Source organism: Cygnus olor, chromosome 2 (genome assembly GCF_009769625.2).
Source record: "Cygnus olor isolate bCygOlo1 chromosome 2, bCygOlo1.pri.v2, whole genome shotgun sequence".
Lineage (NCBI taxonomy): Eukaryota > Metazoa > Chordata > Aves > Anseriformes > Anatidae > Cygnus > Cygnus olor.
Genome location: NC_049170.1, coordinates 20262216 through 20285376, shown reverse-complemented (window position 1 = coordinate 20285376; position 23161 = coordinate 20262216). Strand labels below are relative to the sequence as shown.

Here is a 23161-nt window from a genome sequence, read left to right as displayed (position 1 = left end):
TTGGAGTTACTCATATGTCCAACAACCAAATCCTTAACATTGTTCATACATTACTCTGTACAATTTCACTGAACAGTATCTATGAAACACCAAATAACTTTTGATTCAACAGCATTATCTTTGTAGAACCTATCTACAACACACCTATGCTATAGCTGCTGCCAGGTTAAACATTCTTTTAAGAGACTGCTTACGTCGATGTAGCCTTTCACATCCATGTGTCTTTCCAACTTTGGCAGCCACAATCAGAGGCATATGTAGAAAGGAGTTTTTATCCCTCATCTATTCTCGGGGAGACTGAGGTCATAATGCCTTTAGCATCATTCTAGCTCTGTCTATTGTTTGGCCCTACCAAAACAAGCAGCCTCGTTTAGACCTAAAAGCAGGAGGGCCTGCCGCCACTGAATACAGTCTAGGCCAGGCATGGTTAAGGGTCAAAGCTCTGGGAACACTTATCTTTCCCCATACGTGGACTACACAACTTTTAGACTCCACACAGCTCAATAGACTAGGTATTTAGAGAAATCTGTGGTATGCCTACTGTGTAGATTGGATGTCATGTGGAATTCTCAGTGACAGTAATTTGTTGCATTCTGCCAGACTGAAAGCTTGCATCATGTACAGTAACTTACAGTGCTTGCAATTTCAGAAGCTTTCTTGGCTCGTCTTATCTCAGGAGTATCTGGACCAACTTGCATGCCTTTCCCTTTAATTTCAGTTTCCAGGTCCTTCTTATATTGTTTCTGTAAGGTAAAACTTCATACATTAGATTCACAATAGCCAGAGAGTTACAGGTAGATTTTTATGCAAGACACACAATTTAAGAGTCATAATTTTGACTCAATCAAAAATCTCAAGTAGAGGGTGACAGCTCTCAAGAGTCTTGGCAAGCTTTGGCTAGGATAACACGTAACAAACTACAGGAGAAAAACTTTACTAGATATTCACTGAATGTACAAAACTACCACTGAATTTTCAGTTTGGGAGGGGGTGGGGAAATCAGTCCATATAGCTTGCTGTAATTATCCTCTAAAGTAAAGGGGCAGTTTAGCTCTGCAAAACCTAGTGTAATAAGCTGGTACTTGATGTCAGCCTAATTGAAACACATTTTACTTTTAAGAAAATATTTTATTTATGAAAACTACATGCTAGAAATCAAATACTGTACAAAATTGTTTCCAGTGAACTTTCAGAACAAGATGTTGTAATTTATTCATTTAATAGGTCTTTCCTGAACCACAGCCATTAGACAAGTGGCTGTACTCATTCATGATTGCTTCTTTTTCCCCACAGTATAAATTATAAATAACCAATAACCAGGAAACAAATGAATATTTCATCTTGAGCTTATCCAAGCAAGGATGTATTTCTTGTTCATCAGCAAATGATATTAAAATATCAGTAATATATATATTCAGTAATACTGAAATATTATATACAACAGCTGTAATTTTTTAATTAAACATCAAAATATTATTTTCTTGGACACTGCTATTTCTGATACTATAGCAATATCTTTTTCTGTTATAGTTTCTCTCTGCTCATGGAAAATGTGTAACTTTTTTTCAAAATAAATACTTATTCTTAATTTTCCCGTTCATTAACTGTTTTTATGTTACACATTACTTAGGAAAAAAAAAAAGGAAGAAAAATGTCTTTGTATTTATTACAATGCTCTAAACACTTACAGCATAAAGTAACAAGAAGAAGAGCAGAAATACTTTCAGTCTTCCATCTCTGTCTCACTCATGTGGAAACAAACATGCTGAAACTATTCCCCACTTCCAAAATTCCAAACTTCCCAAATTTTTTATGAAAATAGTATAAATTATCCTGTGAGAAGACGTTACCTCTCACTTCCTCTCTGCTAAAGGTGGAATGGCAGATGCTTTCTCCTAGCTTCCTAGTGTGTAAAACACCAAGGAAAAGAGTTACAGCTATATGCATAGCTATGCTTGTTTACATTGATTGGCCCTATGCACAACAGTTCCTCTGGTTATTATGGCTATATATTTATATGTGTGTGAATAAATACACACATCAAAGGAATATGAAATATATAAATATATATATTGCTCTTAAAGAATGACACTCAAAAAGGTGTGAGGTAGATCACGAGCTTCTTTCCCATTCCCTCTTTCCTTTCCACACCCTCCAGCCCCATTGTTCCGTCCCAGGCAGCCTGACAAGCTCTTCCACATAATGAGTGGCACCAGCTTTGGAACCTGTGGCTCAGGGAAGTATGCAGTCTTGCCAAGCACACATCATGCCACGAGTTCCTCAGGACGGCCTTATGGAGATACAGTAGATAGGTCACTGGGTCTTCCACTTCCACTCCCTATTAAAGAATAGGAGTAGGCTGCACACGTGTGCTTCCAGGTAACCTCCAGAACATATCCCAACACCATTAATACCAAAGTTCAGTTCTAAAAATGTGCCCTGGAAGGAGCCTCTACCTGTCTATTTGCAAAGGATGAACCTCAAGCTCAAGAAAATGTACTTCTTCAGAAACAGCTCTATTTTTTGGGAAAAAAATGTTTTCACAAGTAGAACAGGTCATTTGGATAAAAGTTCTTTCAAAGTTGTCTGACAGTCATTACTGATATTTGTTTTCAAATAAGAGACACAAGATTCAAAAAACTGGAAATTATTTCATTGACTTTTCTTTGAAAGTCCAAACTGTTTTTCCATTAGTCATACTAGTTGAACAAACAAGTAGACTGAAAAACGAATGAAATTTTAAATGTTGTGCCTACTAACCCCTCTAACAATTTCCATTGACCTTTTAATTGCCTGAAAATCTGGAATATTTGTCATAAGCTTTTTTCCCAGACTTTTTCTATATTCTTAAACCAAAACAGAAATAGCCTTAGTTTCAATACTTACATATTTCATTGTAGATTATGTTAAAAGAATGGAATATATTCAATAGAATATGCCATAAAGAGTGAACTTTCTCTGACATCAATAACCTTGACTAGCATAACATACCTCATTTAGTATCTGAGCTGCGTTTTTCACTCTAATCAAATCCGGCGTATCTTCAAACACTGTCATTCCTTTTCCTTTCATCCATTCTTCCAAATCTTTTCTATACTCTTTCTAAGGATTTAAAGAGAGATTTCTGCATTTAATATTGTGTGGAAGATCTTGAAAAGAAATGCAACTTACTAAATGTCTGAAGGGTCTCTTTGAAATTTATGTGAAATATGAATTAGATGAAGGTTTCAGAGTTAAAATAGAATTGGAAATTATCAAATCTAAAGATACAACGTTGCAAAACTGAAAAGGTTTTAATATAGCCATGTATTTTCCTGTTGTGCTCCTGATAAATAGTCCACTCCTACACAGTGCTAGCATGTTGTATGGGGGCCTCAGCTGCCTATCTACAGATATTTTAATTGCCGTAACATTTGCTTTTACGCAGACCAGTATCTGCTGTGCTCCCATTTTTACCTCCTTTTCACTAATGGCACCACAATCAGGATGGACGCCCTAAACACTGTATTAGGACATGTTAAAATGATTGTTTGAGAAATTATAATGTAGAAGCAATATTTCTATAATTTCTCTTCTGTTCCCCTCAGACACTGCATTGATATGATCTATCAACATTTGGCAACTGCAGCCTCCAGAGTACTCAAGTGTTAAGTATAAAATTAAAAGCACACTAGAATCTGCCTGTGGACATTTGGTTCCTCTTCTTCTTTCCAGTTCCTAGAAAACTGATGTAAGCCTAGTGAAAGTGAAAAATCTTTTACATTTTGTAGGATTTTTAAATGCTCTTTCCACATCCAGGTTTGTATTATTTGTTTGTTTGTTTGTTTGATGCAAGGAAATTAGAAGGCATTTGAAGAAAATGTCTTTTTGGAAGAATTTAAATAGACATACATTAATGCTCTTAATCATGTATTGACTTTATAAGAAGCAGGCACCATTGTCTCAGGAATTTTTGTTTAAATAGAAGAAAACCAGATATTTTTTAAAGAAGCTTCTCTATCATCAGAAGCATCTTCTACAACAAGCAGAAAACTTACACTAATTTACAATTATTAAATTCAGTTCTCTCTTCTGACAGAGTTGTGAATGTTGTTCCAGAGAAAGTTCTTATTGTAATAAAATGCAACATATTTGCAGAAATTTCTGTAGTGAAAAGGCAACAGAATTAGCCGAAACACAGCTGACAGAAAAAAATAATTATAATAATATTCATTTTTTAATAACACCAGGTTCTCCACCTTGTTTGATGCAATATCTATTTAAAATTTATTATTAACCTTCACACAAAAATACTGAGCTACATCCTTGACTGTGAAGTACATTATTTTCCTGAATCTTGAAAGATAATAATTAATTTGACCTGTGTAATCTTTGGTTTTGGATACTGTTCCTTGAATGTGGATATAAAATCTGTTATTCTGCACCTTTGTGCATTAAAATGCCATTTCCATTTTCTTTTATTCTTCCCCTCTGCCTAACAGATATGCCTTATTCCCTAAGTAATGAGTTGTAGAATTTGAGGAGGTATTAGGGAACAGCATATTGCATGTAACACTATGCAGGGAACACACTTGAAAGTTTTCAAAGATGTAAATTTACAGCACATCTGCAACTACGCATGCACTATCCACTTCTGCGGACACTCAGCAAGCAGCAAGATTAACTCAATGAAATGCAAGCATTTGCATTTTTCCCTAGTCAGCAAGTGCACAAGACATAGAAGAGAGTTTTATATGCACAGAATGATACTACATAAACTGGACTGAACCTGGGACTTGTCTATCTGACAGTCGAGCTTATAGAAATTATTTATTACAGAATGAATAATAAATAAATATCTGAAAGGAAAGTCTTCCCACAGCATAGACCGGCATAAGCTATTTTAAGAACAAGGCAAGGAAGGAACAAGGTTCAAGGGGTTTTAATTCTTGCATCCTCAATTCCATCCATCTGGGCTATGGCAAAACAATCAATTCTTAATGCAATAAATATAAACAAGGTACTGTTGGATCGCAAATTCAAATGGAGGAGATTGACATTTCAAATTATGAATTTTATGTTTAGAGTTTTCTGATATATTTACTTCCAAGTTTGGTCAAATAATAAATCTAATGTATAGTACTAACCAATACTCAAAACCTAACAAGAAAACAGTTTTGATTAATAATATAAAAAGTGGAAGACCAAAAATAGAAGGATTCTCAGTCACAGAAAAGAAAGTGATTTAATTTATAATGCCACATGCAACTGAAGAACATTGGACAAATATTAAAGAAACAATGCGCATACAGAAAATCCACTCCTTCTAACAAAATTTACTTAAAGCAGATTATGTAATATGGAATTTTGGTGGTCTTAACTTTCATTCATAACATGTGATAAATAATTATTTGAATTAAATTAGTTAAAAGTGACTTGCACACAGCTCAAGGCATCCACATAACTACAACAGACTATCATAAACTAGAAATAATTACCCAAAAGGAAAAACAGCCATCTGGATATCAACAGACACCTTCATTTTCACCCCTTCATCTATCTGGAAAGCAAACTCCAGGTCCTCTCCAAAACCCTATCAAACAGATGTCTTTTGCAGCATGCCTGGAAGGTCACCAATTTTGGGCTATTTGAGCACAGGGGAGGAACAAATTCCAAAATTGAGGCCCTCACAGGGAATGTCTTGCCAACGATCCATTTTCTATGGAATCACCTGATTTGTTCATTTAACTCTTTTTCTGATTCAGGTGTGCTGAACTTTATCATTTCATTATGTTCATAAAGGAAACTTCGAAAAGTATGAATTCTTACTACAAGACTATTCAGAATATAAAATGATAGTGCAATTTTTATTCATGACATTGCTTTTATATTTAGCTATAGCATTAACTATAAGTTGTTCAGCACTCAGTAGCTTGCAGTGATGCTGGTTATTTCTCATTACACCTTAACAAGAACAACAAAAAGGAAGTAAAAAATGTCCACCTCCTTCAGAAGGTTAGTGACTTGTTTTATATGCAAGAACTCTGGGGTCTTGTCTAAATCCATTGAGGGCTTTCCCTTGAGACTTTCTTCAAACTCTCTGCGATACATTTTCTGTTGAAGCAAAAACAACAATTAGCGGTACATGCATATTCATTTCCAAACATATTTCAGAAAGAGCACTGTAAACAGACTCAGAAATGAGCTATGCCAGAAATTAGTTATCACATTAATAAGCAATGTTATTACTCATTTTATTACTTGGATTACCTATACAAGATGCAATTATATACACATGCAATTTAGATATAAAAAAATGTATGATATTTCCAAAGAGTGTCTCAGCTGATCTATGAAAAAACAATTTGTTCAGTACAGAAAATACAAATGGTACACAAGGTATTGGCTTTTAAACACATTAAAGTTTCTAAGAGGACAAAATCATCAGTTTTCCATGACACAGGAAGAATAACGGAATCAAATTGCAGCAAGAGAGACACAGGAAAAAACTCTCTTGGTATGGCTAGTGAAGCACTGGACTCAGTTGCCTAGAAACTCACAAAACCTCCACCACTGGAAGTTTTTAAGAAAAAGCTTGAAAAAATATGACCTAAGTTAGGATAGCTGATGCTTCCCTGGAGCCCAGGACCAGTTCATCCCCCGTGCTGAGTTCCCAGGCTGATGAGGCAGGAACACATTTCAGTTGAAGCATGAGTCTGGACAGGGTTTGGCAGCTCCAATCCCTCCCACCTGAGAACTCTCCTTTGTTAAAAAAAGGAATTAAAGGCAAAAGAATTTGGTCCCTCACCCACACTTGTTTCCCACTTCTGCAAAACTTCCTACTGCTCTCTCTCTTTGGTGATACGAAAGCGGACAGGGAACAGGAGCCTACAGAGCCAGAAAGAGCAACCCAGAGACCACTAAGGTGTTTTCCCCCACAGCATGCCATTAACCTGAAGAGAAAAAGCCTGCACTACCTTGCTCATGATCTCCTCCCTGAGCTTTCACTCCAGTATAATCTCTGCCTCCTCAAGGGAGGAGATAAAGGGTGTTCCATAAAAAAGTCAATAATTTCTGATCCAAATGACCTCTTGAGCTTCTTCCCAATTCTCAAAAAGGATGCAGTATACAATATGTCCAGTCTTACCACCTACAGCCTTCATCAAAAAAAATGTTTTGAAGGAAGAACTGAACTACAGAAAAGAGAACTCTGCTAATTCTACCCTATCCTCAGTTTACAGCGCCTTTATGATCTACTTCATCCATTTTCTTAACCTGAGTACAAGATGTGTGTTAGCCTCACTGTTGATCTAAATTTTGCTAGTTCAAGCAAATTTTACTAACCTCACTTTGCATCTTTTGAGCCTCCTTTGAAACTTGGTACATGGGTGTATCCACAAACTCCAGCATTGATCTGCCTTTAGATTTCTCATAATTCTCTTTGTACTTGACCTGGAAAAATTAAAGTAAGTACTGTTAACACCAGAGAAAATGTGAGATCTGATTGCTTGCTACAGTTCCCTAGAGGTTTTTGACTTAAAAGACTCCTCCCAAATTTAATCTGTTGGAGAAACAACAAGGCAGCTAGACAAGGAAACTTTTTCTGGAGTAGTTAATTCCTTTGCTTCAATACATCAGACTTAAAAATGGTGAACTTTGAAGACAGTAGGAGTGAGGAGCACCAATCACAATCCTTTACGAATTGCATGATTTTTGCTGAGTGACGTATGTCTGAACAGTTGGCAGCTTTTCAGTAGGATCCCCTGTCATGTTTCCATAAAACAACACATTTACTGTAACAACAAAATCTGTTTTACAGCCAGGCTCCAAGGGTCTGTCTTTCAGACTCCAGAGTACCATTCTGAAACACTTTTGTTTGCACCTGCGGGAGGGGAAAATGAAAGAAAACTACTGCCTCAGTAGGGTGTAGTCTTGCTCTAACTTCCTCTCACAGCTGCCAATGGCCATGACCTTAAAGCTAGCAGCAAAATCACATTGAAGTACACAGGGTTAAGACACCAACATACAACTTTATGCTAACTCTCAAACCAAATACACCTTGTTTAGCAACCTGGAGAAGATTCTAGACTTGTTCATTCATATTTATTAAGGTGGTGTATGTCTCCATGGGCAAACACATTATTTATCTCAATCAATCAATCAGTGTGTGATACCGTGCAATATTCTACACAAGACATAAAAGAAAGTAAATATCAAAATATATTCAGAATGAGTAATGTCATTTAAATGTATATGTCTCTTCAAGAATCCTGATGTCCAAATGTGAGAAAAACGTTCAGAATTTCTTCCATTGACAGACTTGCGTTAGGTTCAAATTCTGCAAAAACACTCTCCTCATGGGGTGCTTCTGATTGAATATGCATTATACATCACTGTCATTTGTAATGGAGTTTTGTGCCCGATTTAATCATTATTAGAATGTTGCATTTTTCTCTTTGCAAGATTTACTTCTGATTGCGTATACCTGACTTTAAAGCACTGCATTTTCTTCATGATGGATTTAATCAGCTGTATCCAGGGTGAAATTATAGAAGCCCTTGCTTTGCTTAAATGATTTGTTATATTCATGTGGAAACAAGAAATATTGAAGAATATTTTCACAAACAAAACTCAGAAGGTTTGTAATTTAAATACTATTTGAAATAACCTTGGGAGCAACAGCAAAAAAAGAAAGTATGCTTTAGGCCTCCAAAATCTGGAGTTTCTGCTAAATTTGAATTCAAAATATCCCCATTTACTGAAAAAAAAAATAAAAAAAAAATGATGGTGATGAAACAAAGAAAGAAAATCATAAAAATGGCTTTTGTAAGTTCCTAGAGAAAATGCTTGTCATGCTTACACAAAAGTGAAATATTCATGTCAGCTAGAAAATAACTTTTTTTTTTTTTTTTTTTTTTTACATTTGAAGTGCCAAGGAACAGATATGATGGTCTGTGTTTGCCTCCTAGTGGAAATAATTATAAATGTCACACAACAAAATTATTTCTGTAGTGGAAATAAATGAAAATTACCTCCATCTACAGATACTGACTTCACACTTTTATTCCATTTTCAATGGGTGGAAATAAAAAAAAAAAAACTATAAAAACAACTATAAAATAAAATGAGGTAAACTGCACAAACTTTTGCAGGAACCAGATTTGGTCTGTTAAGTAATTCTATTAAATCCCTCTGTTTCATAAAATGAAATACATCTACATTCCATTTTTTAGCATGTAGTTCATTACCTTCTTAAAGTCTCTACAATGGGGACAGATTTAAAAGGTGCAAACCAATAAAATAGCTGTTGTAAATATATCGAAGTTTTAAATTATGTACCTCAACAGTTTATGTCAAAGAAAATTACATGTATATCATATGAGAGGAAAGTCCCTTCTTGTGAACTTTCTTCCTCACCAAAATAATGCAAATAGTATGGGTCTAACCTGTCAAAAATCAATCTATTTCTATCTAGTTTTCTAGTATCTATTTCTATCTAGTTTCTATCTAGCTTTCCTCTTAACTGTTGGAATTTATTGCCATGGAAGCTGACTTGAAAAATAGCTTTGCACTTGTACTCTAATACATGTATTTCATAGAGTTACACAGATTTCCTTTTTCACTCTAGGTCAATCAGCAAATCAGTTCAACTAACCATATTAATTTATCAGTTTAATTAGCTGTACAGATTACAACACCAGGGTAGATGTGGCTATGTCAAGCAAAATATTAAGAGAAACATAATGTTCAGAGGAAAAAGGTATACTATAAGGAAATAGCAAAGCTGGGTAAATAGCAAGAAGCTGTCATACTACTGGTCAGAGGCAAAAACAGACCATGTGATGAGTTTTTGGAAATCAGTTAATGGGACAGTCAAGCAGACTGTTTCACACAGTGGAAGCAGACTTCAAGAAAGATTTAGTACGTGCTGTCGAGAGACAGGGAGGAGAACACAAAGAGGGTATTTGCAAAGCATGGAGAAGGGCAGGACAGAAAGCCATGGTAAAATCAAAGAGAGGGAGGTCAAATCCGAGAAAGATTTTGAAAATGAGATTTCTGTAGAAGACAAATAGCTAGTGGAAACCTTAAGGATTGACAAATCATTATTCTTGCTGCTCACAATAAGAAAATATAGCCACCAGCATCTGGACAACACAAAAATCAGAAACTTAGTATCTAGGGATACATCACAAAAGGGCATAGACAATATAAATCAATCATTCCTGGGCAATAGAAAGAAATAATTTTTGCAAGAAGTAAGCAGCCTTAAAGGAAAGTCCAAGTACCTCATTTGAGATAAGACAACAATTTGATGATGTTCACTCCGAGGTTGTTCATTTAACCAGCAAAAAGAATGCCAATCTTACATTACACTGAAGGAAACTAGAATTATGCCAAAATGCAAATGAAGAATGCAAGAACTGAAAACTATCAACTCCTTTATCATCCATACAAAAAAAAAAAAAAAAAAAAGAAGTATAGTCAGTTTTAGCTCCACGCATCAGTGACACAGACAAAAAGAAACTCACTGAAAAACAACACAAAAATCAAGTACAGACGGGAAGGCTGGATTATTTTGATTATTTTAGACATAAGCTTCCATAAGCAGGCACTGACTCAGAAGACAACCCAATATGCTACTACTCTTTAGGGCTGACCCTTTGCCTGTGAAGCTCTTGCCTCCTGCCAACAGTGAGTAATCTTCCTTCCCAACACCACCCACTCATGCATTTCCACAACAGTGTTGCAGCCTTTCTGTGTTTTCTGGAATAAAATGCAGCTAATCAGCCTCCAAGCACTGCACATACAGCATAGGTGCTTTTGGAGTGGGAGAAAAACTTTGGCACTGCACAGAGGCCAGGAGTTTCTTACCTTTTCCTCCCTATTTCAACTGATAGGCACTACCCTGTGTCATACCACCAGTGCTATGAAAGAGCATTTCTTGTTATGTGGCAGAATGGAGTTATGTGCCTATTACTTGATCCAGTGTAGGAAGCCTTGAACGTTTAGGAGAGAAAAAAGGCTTTAACAGAGAACCTCTAAGGGAAGCTAACCCTTGACAGGCTGCTTATGGCAGAGGTCCAAATATTACACTAGCATAATGGTCACTTCTGTAGAGAGACCTGCAGATGATGGCAACATGAAAGATCTTAGTCAAGACAAGATTTGCAAGGAAAAAGGTATCTTAGATCAACAAAGGAAAAAATGTAGAATGTTTTTAGACATATAAGAAGAAATACTCAAGTACCAGAAGTCTGAGTGATTCTTACCCATTATTCTAGTTGTTTTAATAAAATAAGTGTCTCTCCCTAAAAGCACTTTCTTCACTTACATCCCCTAACTACTGCAGTAACAACACTATAGACTACAACATTGAGAGTGAGACCATGAAGCTAGTGTCAAAAAGTTATGTATTTTATAGTGATTATATATACTACATTCCTTGATATATATATATATATATATATATATATATATATTTCAGATTATCATAAAGGCAACTTACATCACTATGCATTTTGCTGATATTTAAAGCATGGTTTAAATACAGCAGGTTTGGTAGATCAGAGGCTGGATCATGCAGGCTTTCCAAATCTTTCCTGTAATTCACCTGCAGAGAGAATTCAAGTTATGTAAAATAAGATTAACAAGATAATTCACAGCTAATACTACAGTGTGTCTGTTCAGAAATATAAAGCATTAGGAGCTTGCTTGAACAATCTGTATTTGACACTAGATGGTGCTCGTTTACTATTATTTGGGGCATGAGGTGAAGGGAAGAGAAAAAGAATCAATAAAAATTCATTCTCCTGAGCAAATAGTTGGAAACTACTCAAAGCTTTCCTCAAGAAAAAAAAAATTACAACACAACAAAAATCACACATCACACTTTGATATTTCAGGTTAGAAAAAAAAAAAAAAAAAACTTTTTTTTTCTTTTTTAAGGTTCTAAGCAATTTTGAAGGAAACTTTTTAAAATAGTATCTTCCTCAATACTTTGTGCTTACACATTCTGAATGTTGTTGATTCTTGTTCTTTCTCTCTCGATTCAAGTATTACACTAACTGTCCAAATAAAAAAGATCTACATAAAATAGTTAAAGGGCAGTTCTCCAGGATAATTTATTTAATACAAATTGCTTTCAGCAAAGATAAGCAGTATCGGCACCTAAGGCAAAAGATAATCACTTAATGAAGTAGCAAAAGATAACTTTCTATCAGCCTATAGTAGGATTTGCCATATTCTTGATAGCTGGAGGCCCAGCTGTACAGGAAGAACACTATCCAGCTTAGATATTTTAAATGATAAACCTCTTAACCCAATACGTTTAGTCATCTTCACACATGTACGATGCTCTTCACTGACTTAGATAGGCTTCAAATCAACAATAGTCAATTTATGTATCTTTTATAATAAAGAATAATTACTTAAACATTTGCGGGGGGGGGGAGGGGGAGGGTTGTTTTTTTAAAAACGTTTAGATTTTAGAAACAATTACTCTGTTGAACCCTTCTCAAAGCCAGCCTCTCCTGTTTCCTTTGGGTGGTGCCCCACGCTTTGGTAACATCACACTACAGAATGAAGGGCTGTCTCTAGGCTATCTGGGATCACTCCCCCAAAGAAGAGCTCACATTTTTAGCATTAGACACACTGTTAAATATATCATCCCAACATCATTTTCACTTGATATAGATGTTTTCCCCAATCTGACTCCAGCGGCAGGTGCCCACACAGAATCTAGGAACTGGTGTACTTTAAAATACATATCAGGAGATCAACAGACACAATGAAGTCTAAAAGAGAGACATTCAAATCTGAGCTAGTTATGCTAACCTCCTCCTGCCACCACTGGAGAGAAGGTAGCACTTCATTCCTCCAAAGACAGGCATCTACAACAGGTCAGATAATTTTCTCTCTAGACTGGTATCTTTCTCTCCCGAATACAAAGGGACTGAGTATATTAGCTTGGAGTAAGCAGCCGTACCTTTAGAAACACAAAGTTGAGTGAGATAAATCTCATCTAAAATCATTGTGAAAAACTCTTCAGACCCTTGGAGAAGGGCTTTGTCCAGAGAGGAAGAAATGGATAACATGCTGTACTTGCTATACAGACACAATGTATAACAGAGACTTCTGCTCACAGTTATGACTTGTAAAATGGAAAAAGGATTTCTGCCTGAGAACAAATGTTATTTTTTTCAGGATGTAAACACATGTAAAATACAAAGCAAATTCACTTACATCACTTGCCAAGGTGGATGCAATCTGTGCTTGCTTGAAGGAAGCACTGTCAAGAGGATTGTACTGGTGACTCTTCATTTCTTTATTGAACTGCTCTTTGTATTTCACCTTCGACCAGAAAAAAAAAAAATATATATATATATATCCAGTATTAACATGTAGTACTTAAAGAAGACACAGAGAATTCAGACTACAAAGGAGCTTATTAAAGGCAATTGCCTTATCCATAAATCCTTAAACACTGAAAATATTTAAAGAAACTCAGTTTAGACACACTTGTAACTGTCTTGTGCTCATTTCAAATAATTTTCATGTGTCTGAATTTTACTGAAATAAAAAATAATAATTTTAAGATTTTCATATGTAATTATTGGTGCTGATGAGTTTATACTAGGAAACAGAAACAAAACTTAATGACTTACCTGGAAAATCAAATAAATCAGAACTGTTTGACTAGCAATAATAACGTAATCATTGAGAATCACTCAATTCATAATTAAAAGTGCGCTTTTAACAACAACAACAAAAAGAAATTGTTAAATTTGATAAATTGTTAAACTATTGAAAAGTAGATCTTTTGAAGCAAGTTTTTCAACCACTTCAAAGTTGTTGAAAACAAAATATGTGAAGTCAGAATCAAACTTCCCACTTGATTGTTTTCCCACCACCAGGTATATGTGTCATCCATGGTGTGCTAGGCTGTCACCAGAGCCCCAACTTCTACTTTTAATTCTGCCACAAATTTCCAACAAGACCCCCAGGAATCTATCTGCAGTACAGTCCCTTCTTGGGGACAATGCCTGCCTCATTACAATGTTAGAAAGCATAATTAAATGGCTATCTGCTATTACTCTCACTCTCTGTTCTTTTTGTTTAAAGGAAAATGGGGAAAGATAAGACATGTAAGGGGAGATAAACAATACATAAATGTTGAGGTATTGGCATCAAAACCAAATAAGCTACAAAAAATCGGTAGAACTGAATTTGAAATCTAAAAAATGAAATTGAGCAAAGAGTAAATTGCTGTCCTTTGCCCCCCTTGTTGTGCATGATCAATAAACATCTGGAGACTTTGCATACATGCCTTGCTTCTTTCCAACAGCTGGGCATAATGGAGGAGAATAAAGTTCAGTCTGAATTATGCTGCTTTCATGAATGTTAGTCAGACACCTGATATCTGAGCCTACGCAACATCCATTATAATTTGCCACGCTCTGCATTAAATAAATATGCAGCTTTTTCCTTACTCCTTTTTTCTCTATGCCCACATGAATGTCTGATAAAGTGGTTAAGCCACCTCAAACAATCTCCTTCAAAAAGTTGTGGGAAGTATTTTCTTTTTCTTTTTTAGTTCTTCTTTGACTCAGAAGATTCTCAACATGGCTTAGCTTATACATCTTCATTATGTTTAGCCACAATACCCAATATTTCATAAATCAGGATAACAAGAAACCAAAACTAAGCCACCCAAATAGAAATTAAACATATCTTTTCAAGAATTACATTATGATTCCAACAATTACATTACTTTTTTTTCAAAGAAAGGTAATTCTAAATCATTGTAACTTTTAAAGAGCAACTTGATCTGAAAACATGAAAACTTTTCACACTACCTCTAGGAAATAGTATCTATTGCCTTCTGGTAGATTCATCTGGTTCATATTGCTTGATATTTGCCTTGGCTTTAGATCAATTGCAAACGCATATATCTGAATACAAAGACACTGCCTTTGTCAAAGGCAAATCTACAGTCTGTATGAGCAGTGAAGAAATAACTTAGAGGGCTTTTCTCTTTTAAAAGGTATATCCAGAATATGCCTTCTAATAAAAATCCGGCAGTGCTGGAATATCTGATTCAGAAAGCATCCAAAAACAGGGACCAAGTCAACATGGTGAGCAAACCTCTCTTTTACTCTGTAGGCATCATAATGACATTGTACGCAGGAGTTTAACTGTCCGACTATTTAAGGCTGGGCTTTTGCCCAGTCAGCAAATGGCCTCAAACTGTGCATGTGGTCTGAATGCACAATGTCATCCTTGGTATACTTGTTAAGTGTGAAAAAATCAGTGCCAAAGGGACCTCTCCTCACAATTGGCTTGTCATCTTCCAGCTGCAGCTATTTCATGCCATTTTTTTAAAGATTTTTTTTAACAATACATTTCAGTCTAGAGATTTCAGCAACGAATCCCTGTTAGTGTCACTTCAGATCACATCACTGCTACAGAAGGAGAGGGAGAGTCAGTGAATCCAGTCTTCACAGGTCTGCGCAAGCTGCTGCCGATGCACAGAAGGCTCCCAAATTTAAGGAGACTGCTGACCAATCCAACCGCAAATGGTTCAGTTTCAGTGAGGGCTGTCTCGGTAGCTCTTGGTCCTGCTGTCTTTGGCTGCACTGCTTATTACCTTTGCTCTCCTTTCCAACACCACCACACATATCGCTCTGGGGCAAAATGGAGGCAGCACAATAATATCAGATGACCCTGACAGTATCTCGAGAGCACTTCCAGCAGTAATTTAACTCTGACTTGTCATAGGGGATTCATCTCATTGAAAGCTACACACACATTCACTTTTTTTTTTTTTTTTTAATTGGCATTTTCTTATTTCCCTCTCCCTTTTGAAAGAAAGCATGGGGTGGGTGGGCTTGGGAGAAGGAAGAGGAAGAAGGAGAGAGAAGAGCAAGCACATGAATTAGCCACAGTGAAGAAGTTAAGTTCACGTGTCTATTTTATCCTCCTTTTGAACAGGACAAAGTTATGAATGTAGTTTAAAGGAGAGGGGGAAAAAAAAAAAAAGAAAAAAAAACATGCCTGAGAGAAAGGGTTCAATTTCAAAACAAGGAAGAAAAATACTTCATCAGTGATTTCCAAAACATAGAGAGGAGGAGGGGGGCGTCTGATCAACGTTATAACCTGATGAAACAGCAAACAAAAATGTGGGAGTGGAAATGACAGTTGTTAGTGTGTTAGTGGAAGCTTATCTACAAATTTCATCATTAACCAAAATCTTTACTCTAACGAGGGTTTAAAATGATGACTGCTTATTCACCATCTTAATTAAAGTCTTAAGTTTGTTTATTTTTTTTAGAGAGTATGTAGTGGTGGCTAATTTAAAAGAAATGTGTGGAAGCTGCTTTCTAATTGTAACTAAAGAATGAGCAGCTTTTGCAGACTTTTAACACAACATCCCTGAAAAACCAAACTGGAATTAAATAAAGCCTGGATAAACAAACTTCTCATTGGCCTTGCACAAAAGCTATAAAAGTCAGAATTGCAGCTGGACAGAACAGTGTCTTTTGAAGCTTTGCAGCAACATTCCTAAATCAAAATCTGTAGTTCAAAGCTGTTCACACAGGGAGTGTTCAGTTTCAGAAGTGGATGACATCACCGACTGTTCAGATTTACAAAGAAACTACAAAAATGGAATCATTCAACCACTGGGATCCCAGGATGAAGCAGACACTTGCAGCTAAAGCATTTCCTCATGACCATATGAAAACATATTAAAAAAATGAAAACCTGTCAGAGCACATTGAAGGAAATGCAACATAAACAAAGAGCTAAGTTAAAATACTGGTTGCTAAAAGCACTAGCAGAGTTTAAAGCGAAGAAAGACTGTGAAAATCTTAGGCTGTTGGTAATCTTAGAGAAGATATATCTAGGAAGAAAAAAAAAAATCTACTTCTAACAAGTTTTATCCATGAAACAATAAGCACCAAATCCAGCACAAAGTATGTATATCCAAAATTATTTATCATAAAACCATTCACTAAACAACATAAAAGGACTATTTCATATCAGCAGCTCTTAGTAAAAGCTAGTAAAATGCATTAGATGACATAAAGAACACAACAGAGCTTGGTTTTATTTTAAAAAAATACAAAAATAAAAAAAAATTATACAATGTACATTCAGCAAACTGACAAACTTCATGTTTTCACAAAGACTAACACAGTTTCTGTTTTAAATTTGGTTTCAAATCAACAGAAAGTAGTTATTGTGTGTAAATATACTAGTCCTGGGAGCTGGTATTTTTGCTGCTGCTGTTGTCAAAAGCTTTCTTTAAAAAGAGAGAGAGAGAAAGAGAGAGACAGAGAGAGAGAGAGAGAGAGAGAGAGAGAGAGATGGTACACTGATTTGGTACAGCCTTGAGTACCAGTCAAACATTAACACTATTTTCTTCACTTTGTTTGCCTTCCTGCTTGCATTGATTGCTTTCTCCCTTCGTTACACCCACACTGCCTGACCTCTTCTTGCTCCTGTTCTCTATACTCCCTAAATTACCTACCCATATGCACTACATTAAAACATGTTATCATCTTCTCTTCCCATTGCATCCATCAGAATTGTCAATTTTGCAAATTTACTGTGAGGGTCAAATAACTAATACTTCTCTGCATGTCACAGCTTATAGATTCATGCTATTAAGGGAGATTATCAACTTTCAGCACAAAAAGTTTCTAATGCTCCTATTTGCTGTGAAAGAAAGGGAAACCCTAAAGACCAGAAAGTTTGGAGACAATAAAGAGATCGTTAAGTTTACTATTTTTAAAATCTTGTAATTGTTACAAGCCTGCTTCTCAATCCTTGCACAAAGAGGACTGACAAGATTGACCCACATTTAGGGCGCTTCCTTTCCTACAGCACAGGTGCATTCCTCATCCTGCCCCATCACCCTGCTCCACAGACACAGGGGTCATCATCATTTTTCTGTGGTTGTACAGGATGCTCTTGATTTATGATCAGCATGTCTAAGTGTTATAATGATTCAAATAATATATAAAAACGTTAGACAACTCATGGCCACTGACTTTCCTTCAGAGGAGGTGGGGAATTGCTGAATGCACCTCCCCACTGCTGAAATCAGCCTGGTACTTACAAGCTCCGTGCTGCTCTATGCAGATGGATGGCAGCAGAGTGTCAGGCTGAAGCCTGATGTTTTTTGAAAGTGCCCTGCTCCCTTTTTAAAAGTATGTGGCCCTTCACACACACTGCAAGCAGCCTCATCAGGCAGTTGACTAGATGATCTTTGAAGGTCCCTTCCAACTGAACTATTCTATTCAATTCTATTCATCAGTGTAGATTGAGGGGAGGAAAAAGGATGGAAGGATGCCAAAACTGAGATCCAGTTGGCCAGGATGTGGCTGCAAAGGTTGGACCACCAAGGACTAATAATCATCTTTACAAATAGACTGCAGGCTACATTATATCAACTGCTCCTCTCTTTCTACCACACCTCCTACACTATTTGGACTCCCTAAAGAAGTTAAAATCCCACACCAAATGCTCTCTCCTGCAGACAGATCTCACCTGGAACTGCTGTCATCCCTGCCCCTGGCAGTGAAGAGACTCTATGATAAAGCTACTAGTTTTGCAGATATAGCATGCATTGTCCAAGAGAAAATGCACATCTAATAAAAATTAGAAAGTGCACTGATTAAGGCTATGATGCAACTGCCACAGCACCAGCCTGCAGGACCCCATGACCCAGCTGGTATTTTTTGATTGTTGCAATTGTTGGTCACAGCCTCACTGGTACCAGGTGCAGTGAGATTGAAGGTCTATCAGAAAGGGTCCTGTTTTGTTCCCCTTTGTGACAACAGGCAGCTGCAAGCCCACTAGGTTCTGAAACAGGATGCAAAGAAAGGAATGTGTAGACAGCCATTAGGTAGAAATAAAGACTGCTACACACTAAATCTAGAGATGAACTCTATTAAAAATGACTAAGACAAAAAATTCCCTTCTCTAGAAGTGACACTGAGGTCTGAACAGCATAGAACTGGCTCTTTCTGGAAAGCACAGGCTGACTTCCCAGCCTGCATTATGATAAACACAAAAGACCACTTCAGTTAACCATGGTCCAGTATAAAACAGGAAGTCAGGTAGTAAGTATCTGAGGGCAACGTCTGCTGACATCAAAAGAAGCTTAGCCTCTTGCAGGCAGACAGTGCACTGTTCTGCAGCTTGTTCTCTATGACTTATTATTCTTATTTTATCCTAGTTCCAGGGAAGACTTTTACCATCTTGCCAAATCACAAGGAGTTGTTACACAATGCTGATAGTGAACGTTCTGGTCTATATACTCCTCCAGTTGTTTTTTTCTAGTTGTGGGAAAAATGACATGGCCTTCTCCAATCAAAGGGGGTTATCCCCCTTGTACATGAGGACAGAATTTGTTCCTGGGTTTACAAAACCCATGAGTGTAGTTCTGAGGATTACTAGCAAGGATTATGCAAGGAACTAAAAGAACTATTTGACTGCAAGACAAAAGTCAGAAATCCCTTCTCATGATGTGAGGTTGATCTGGAGCAGTAGAAGACTCATAAGAGGAAAAGAGGGAATATTTGTGTCCCCAGCTTTCTTTCTAGTTATGGACAAAAGCAGTTTCTCTATTTTTCTATTTCTTTCTTTAAAAAAAAAAAAAACTTTTTTTTGAGGTTAATATATAACAGAAAGTAGTACATAAAGGTTCAGTTTCAGGGGGAGGGAAGGTGGGCAGTTTACATGTCAGGCCAAATTCAGATCCCATTACTCACATTAGCAAGCAGCTACACAAAAGACTCCAGTTACTTCAGTGGGATTAATCACAGGGTGAGGTTCCACTCAAACTGAATGAGTAGCAAAATTTGACTCTAAATTGCATACAGTTAATATTTTAGAAATCCTAGATAATATATATAAATATACACCATCTCCACCAAAAATGAGTTGTAACAGTCAAAGTTCACTGTATTTTTGCATAAAATGTATATTCTCTTTCCTACGAATCTTAAATTTACCAGTCATTACAATACTATATGAAAAGGGTTTGAGAACATAATCTTCATGCAATTAGAGATAATCATCTAAAAATCTAAATATTTTCTTGCATTAGTAGCAATGAGATATCTGAATGAAGTCATTGTAACATGTCAGAAAATCTTACTTGGCTTAGAAGTTTGGAAACTCCTTTAGCATGTTCAAAATCTGGTCTTCCAAGTACAGCATGCTCCTTATTCATCTCCCTCCTTCCCTTCTTGTACTCAGCCTTAAAAAAAAAAATCATGAAAATGAATATGAATCACTATTAAATTGTTTGGTTTTGTGTTCTGTTTGTTTTTGGTTTTTGTTTTGTTTTAGTTGTTTTTTCCAAGAGAAATGTAAGCACTAAAGCTAGTAGAAAAGCTACTCTCATTTAGTGATCTGCACTGACACTACTCTCAGTAATATTATAATTAGCTCAGGAAAAAAAGCCCTTCTCATGCTTCATCTCATTAAAAACATAATATTTATTTATTGTAAAACACAATGCACAGCATTCATAAAATTCAACTTCAACAAAATGCACAGGTTAAGCCTGAGAAATACCGTTCTCTCACTGCTCCCAATCAAGGCAGAGTGAGTTACAATGGCTCAGCATTTCTCATGGTCTGCAGTTTACACAAGATTATTTGTAGCAGTTGAAAATAGCCTTGAAACAAAACTAGGCTGAGGGGCAGCGTTTCTGAAATACAGGTCAAATTCCACTCTCAGTTTTACCACTGCAACCTTGCTAGATGTCAGTAAGGTTGCATTGGTGTAACAGAGAGGAATTAGTCCCATAGGGCTGGTGTTACATGATCTTTCCAGCTGAACTACCTCCCATGCAAATTGCTGCATTTTTTTTTCCCAAAATGCATTAGAAAACAGTACAGATGAACAGACAATAGGTTCTTTGCAATATCACAAACTAAATTACCATTACATAAAACAGGTTTCTCACATTACTCAGACACTGTGAATCAGCAAGGACATGTCATAACAACAGAGAGAAAGAAAAGACCCAAAGCCACTCTAAGTAGCTTTTAGAGCAATTCAGAATTCTGGGCATTGAACATAAGACTTAGTAGGAGATTTTGGTTTTCAGAAAATGCTGAGTGTCCAAAAGGTGAACCCTTATGTCCCTTAAAGCTGTCTTTCTGTAACAGACACCTCTCCATAAGAGATGCCTAATTAGTCTCAGATGAAACTGTTAGCCATTGTTGAAAATCTCGGCTCAGAACTTCTAATGTATATATTGTCTACAGTAAAATATTAAACAGCAACACATGTTACTGCTTCTCAAACTGCTCCTTGACCTATCCCTTAGCAGATGTCAAAGTAGGAGGGAAAAGAGTTTGAGAGCAGAGTTTGGAGAGGAAAGCCATGTGCAAAAGGCAACGTGCTCACATGGCTCTCACAAGGAGAGTGGGAAATTGCGTTTCCCTGCCACAGTTGGCCAACACAGAAGAAGGAAACAGAGTCCAGGCATGGATGCTTCTCTTGTACTGGAGTGAACAGAGGTCTTGTGTGTCTTCTGAAGTGCAGTACTGCATACTAGCATGCAACTTCTTTTTAGAATCATTATTATTAACAAGGCCAAGACAAAACGAGATTTAGTAGACTTAACATTGTCTTCAGTCATCAATGCTTGCAAATGTCGTACTGTTAACATCAAAACAGAAGCAACCCATAATTTTGTGACATTCCAAGCAAGCCATCCCCCCACTAGATCTCCATATCAGATTAGGCATGCCATGTTTTCTTCTCTTGCTAGGAAGTTTGAAAATTTCAGCAGCATTCTAAATGATCTTACTGAAATTGGAAAAAATAAAATAATGTCTAAAAAATGCAAATAGAACAAAAGAACATACATCACTTATTATCTTTGTTATCTCGGTGGCTATCTTTATGTCTGGCCTGTTCAGCACTTCAGTGTATCTATGAGTATCTTGCATATCCTTCCTATATGACACCTGTCAAAATAAAAAAAAAATGTTTAAAACAAATGAAAAGTTTGAAATTTATAAATCATCTTCAAATGACCTATCAATTCAGCCACAAAATTCACTAGAACACCACCTAATTTATTCTAACACAGTCCTGCTTGACAGAGATTATTTAGTAAGAACCACACACAGGTTAACAGGATAAGGAAGACATTCAAAAGCATAAAATATAGTATTAAAATGAAAAACATTTTTTGCTTAGAAGCACAGGAGAAAATGAAAGCACTGCAAAGACCCAAATATTAGGTTGTATCATTGAACTTCAGAGGAACTCTAAGAGGATAGGTTTTTGTGGTTTTTTGTTTGTTTTTTCTGTGCTGTACCCCCTTTTTTAATATAAACTAACACCTCTATGATATTAAGCACCAAGGATTACAGCTACACTGAGGAGAAACTGTAATTCTACCGTGGTGAACGTCTCTCAGTAACAGGCAGTCATGTAGCTGGCGTGTAATTAAATGACAACTCCACCCCAGCACCCCCAACTCCTCCCAGCTCCACTTATCTGCTACTTTACACAATCATGGGAACAAGAAGGCTGAGTGTTCCAGCATGTGGAGTACAAGACTGGATCTTTCTGTTTATGCAGAAACCACTATAATAATGAATGGGCTCAGAAAACTTTGGCCAGAACACTAAACCACGAGTAGAAGAGTCCAAACATTATCCCTTTAGTAAAGCAATCACAGAAACTGCCTACATGTCAGAGACACTCCAAAGCTCCCAGACCACAAGTTATCCCTCTTTTCCCTACTCCAGGTCTATAGGCTTTTTCCTCTACCTTGCTGTATTGCATGTGTGTCAATCCAAGCCAATTTCCAAGAGCTGTCTTATTGAATTATTTTGACTAAGAAAATGATCCCTAGTATTCAAAAGTGTCTGACAACATGAAGTTCCATGCAGAAGTTGGAGAACAAAGTCTACAAGAGACAGAAAGCATCAGAATAATTCCTATTTTATTGGACAGTCTTTTAGACTATTTTTCTGCTGATTAACAGTTAATTGACCTCCCAAAATTGTATTTCACCATCAAAAATGTCCTGAGAGGTTCCTTCGGCTTGAGGCTTTACTTATAATAACCTGTGTATCTGGCTCCTGTTTCCAGTGCAGTTTTACTACGGGCACAGTGCAACATATTGAACTGCAAGTCTATC

At 36.5% G+C, this 23161-nt stretch overlaps 1 protein-coding gene and 1 long non-coding RNA gene across 5 annotated transcripts in view; one reads left to right on the top strand and one right to left on the bottom strand.

Annotated features, from left to right (window-relative positions):
• NEBL (nebulette) overlaps nt 1–23161 on the bottom strand; it is a 258828-nt gene that overhangs the window by 48616 nt on the left and 187051 nt on the right. For 2 of the 4 annotated variants that reach the window (XM_040547655.1, XM_040547656.1), the window contains exons 6-13: nt 21873–21974; nt 20147–20248; nt 13222–13329; nt 11486–11590; nt 7324–7431; nt 5983–6093; nt 2992–3102; nt 633–743 (exon numbers count right to left, since the gene is read on the bottom strand). The exons of the other annotated variants lie outside the window; for them this stretch is intronic. In XM_040547655.1, the coding sequence (XP_040403589.1) occupies nt 633–743; nt 2992–3102; nt 5983–6093; nt 7324–7431; nt 11486–11590; nt 13222–13329; nt 20147–20248; nt 21873–21974 (858 nt within the window). The remainder of the gene's footprint in view (nt 1–632; nt 744–2991; nt 3103–5982; nt 6094–7323; nt 7432–11485; nt 11591–13221; nt 13330–20146; nt 20249–21872; nt 21975–23161) is intronic. 4 annotated transcript variants of the gene reach the window in all.
• On the top strand, nt 347–3682 carry LOC121065122. The gene is made up of 3 exons (XR_005816914.1): nt 347–512; nt 2159–2379; nt 3588–3682. It is a non-coding gene; the product is annotated as an uncharacterized LOC121065122 (long non-coding RNA).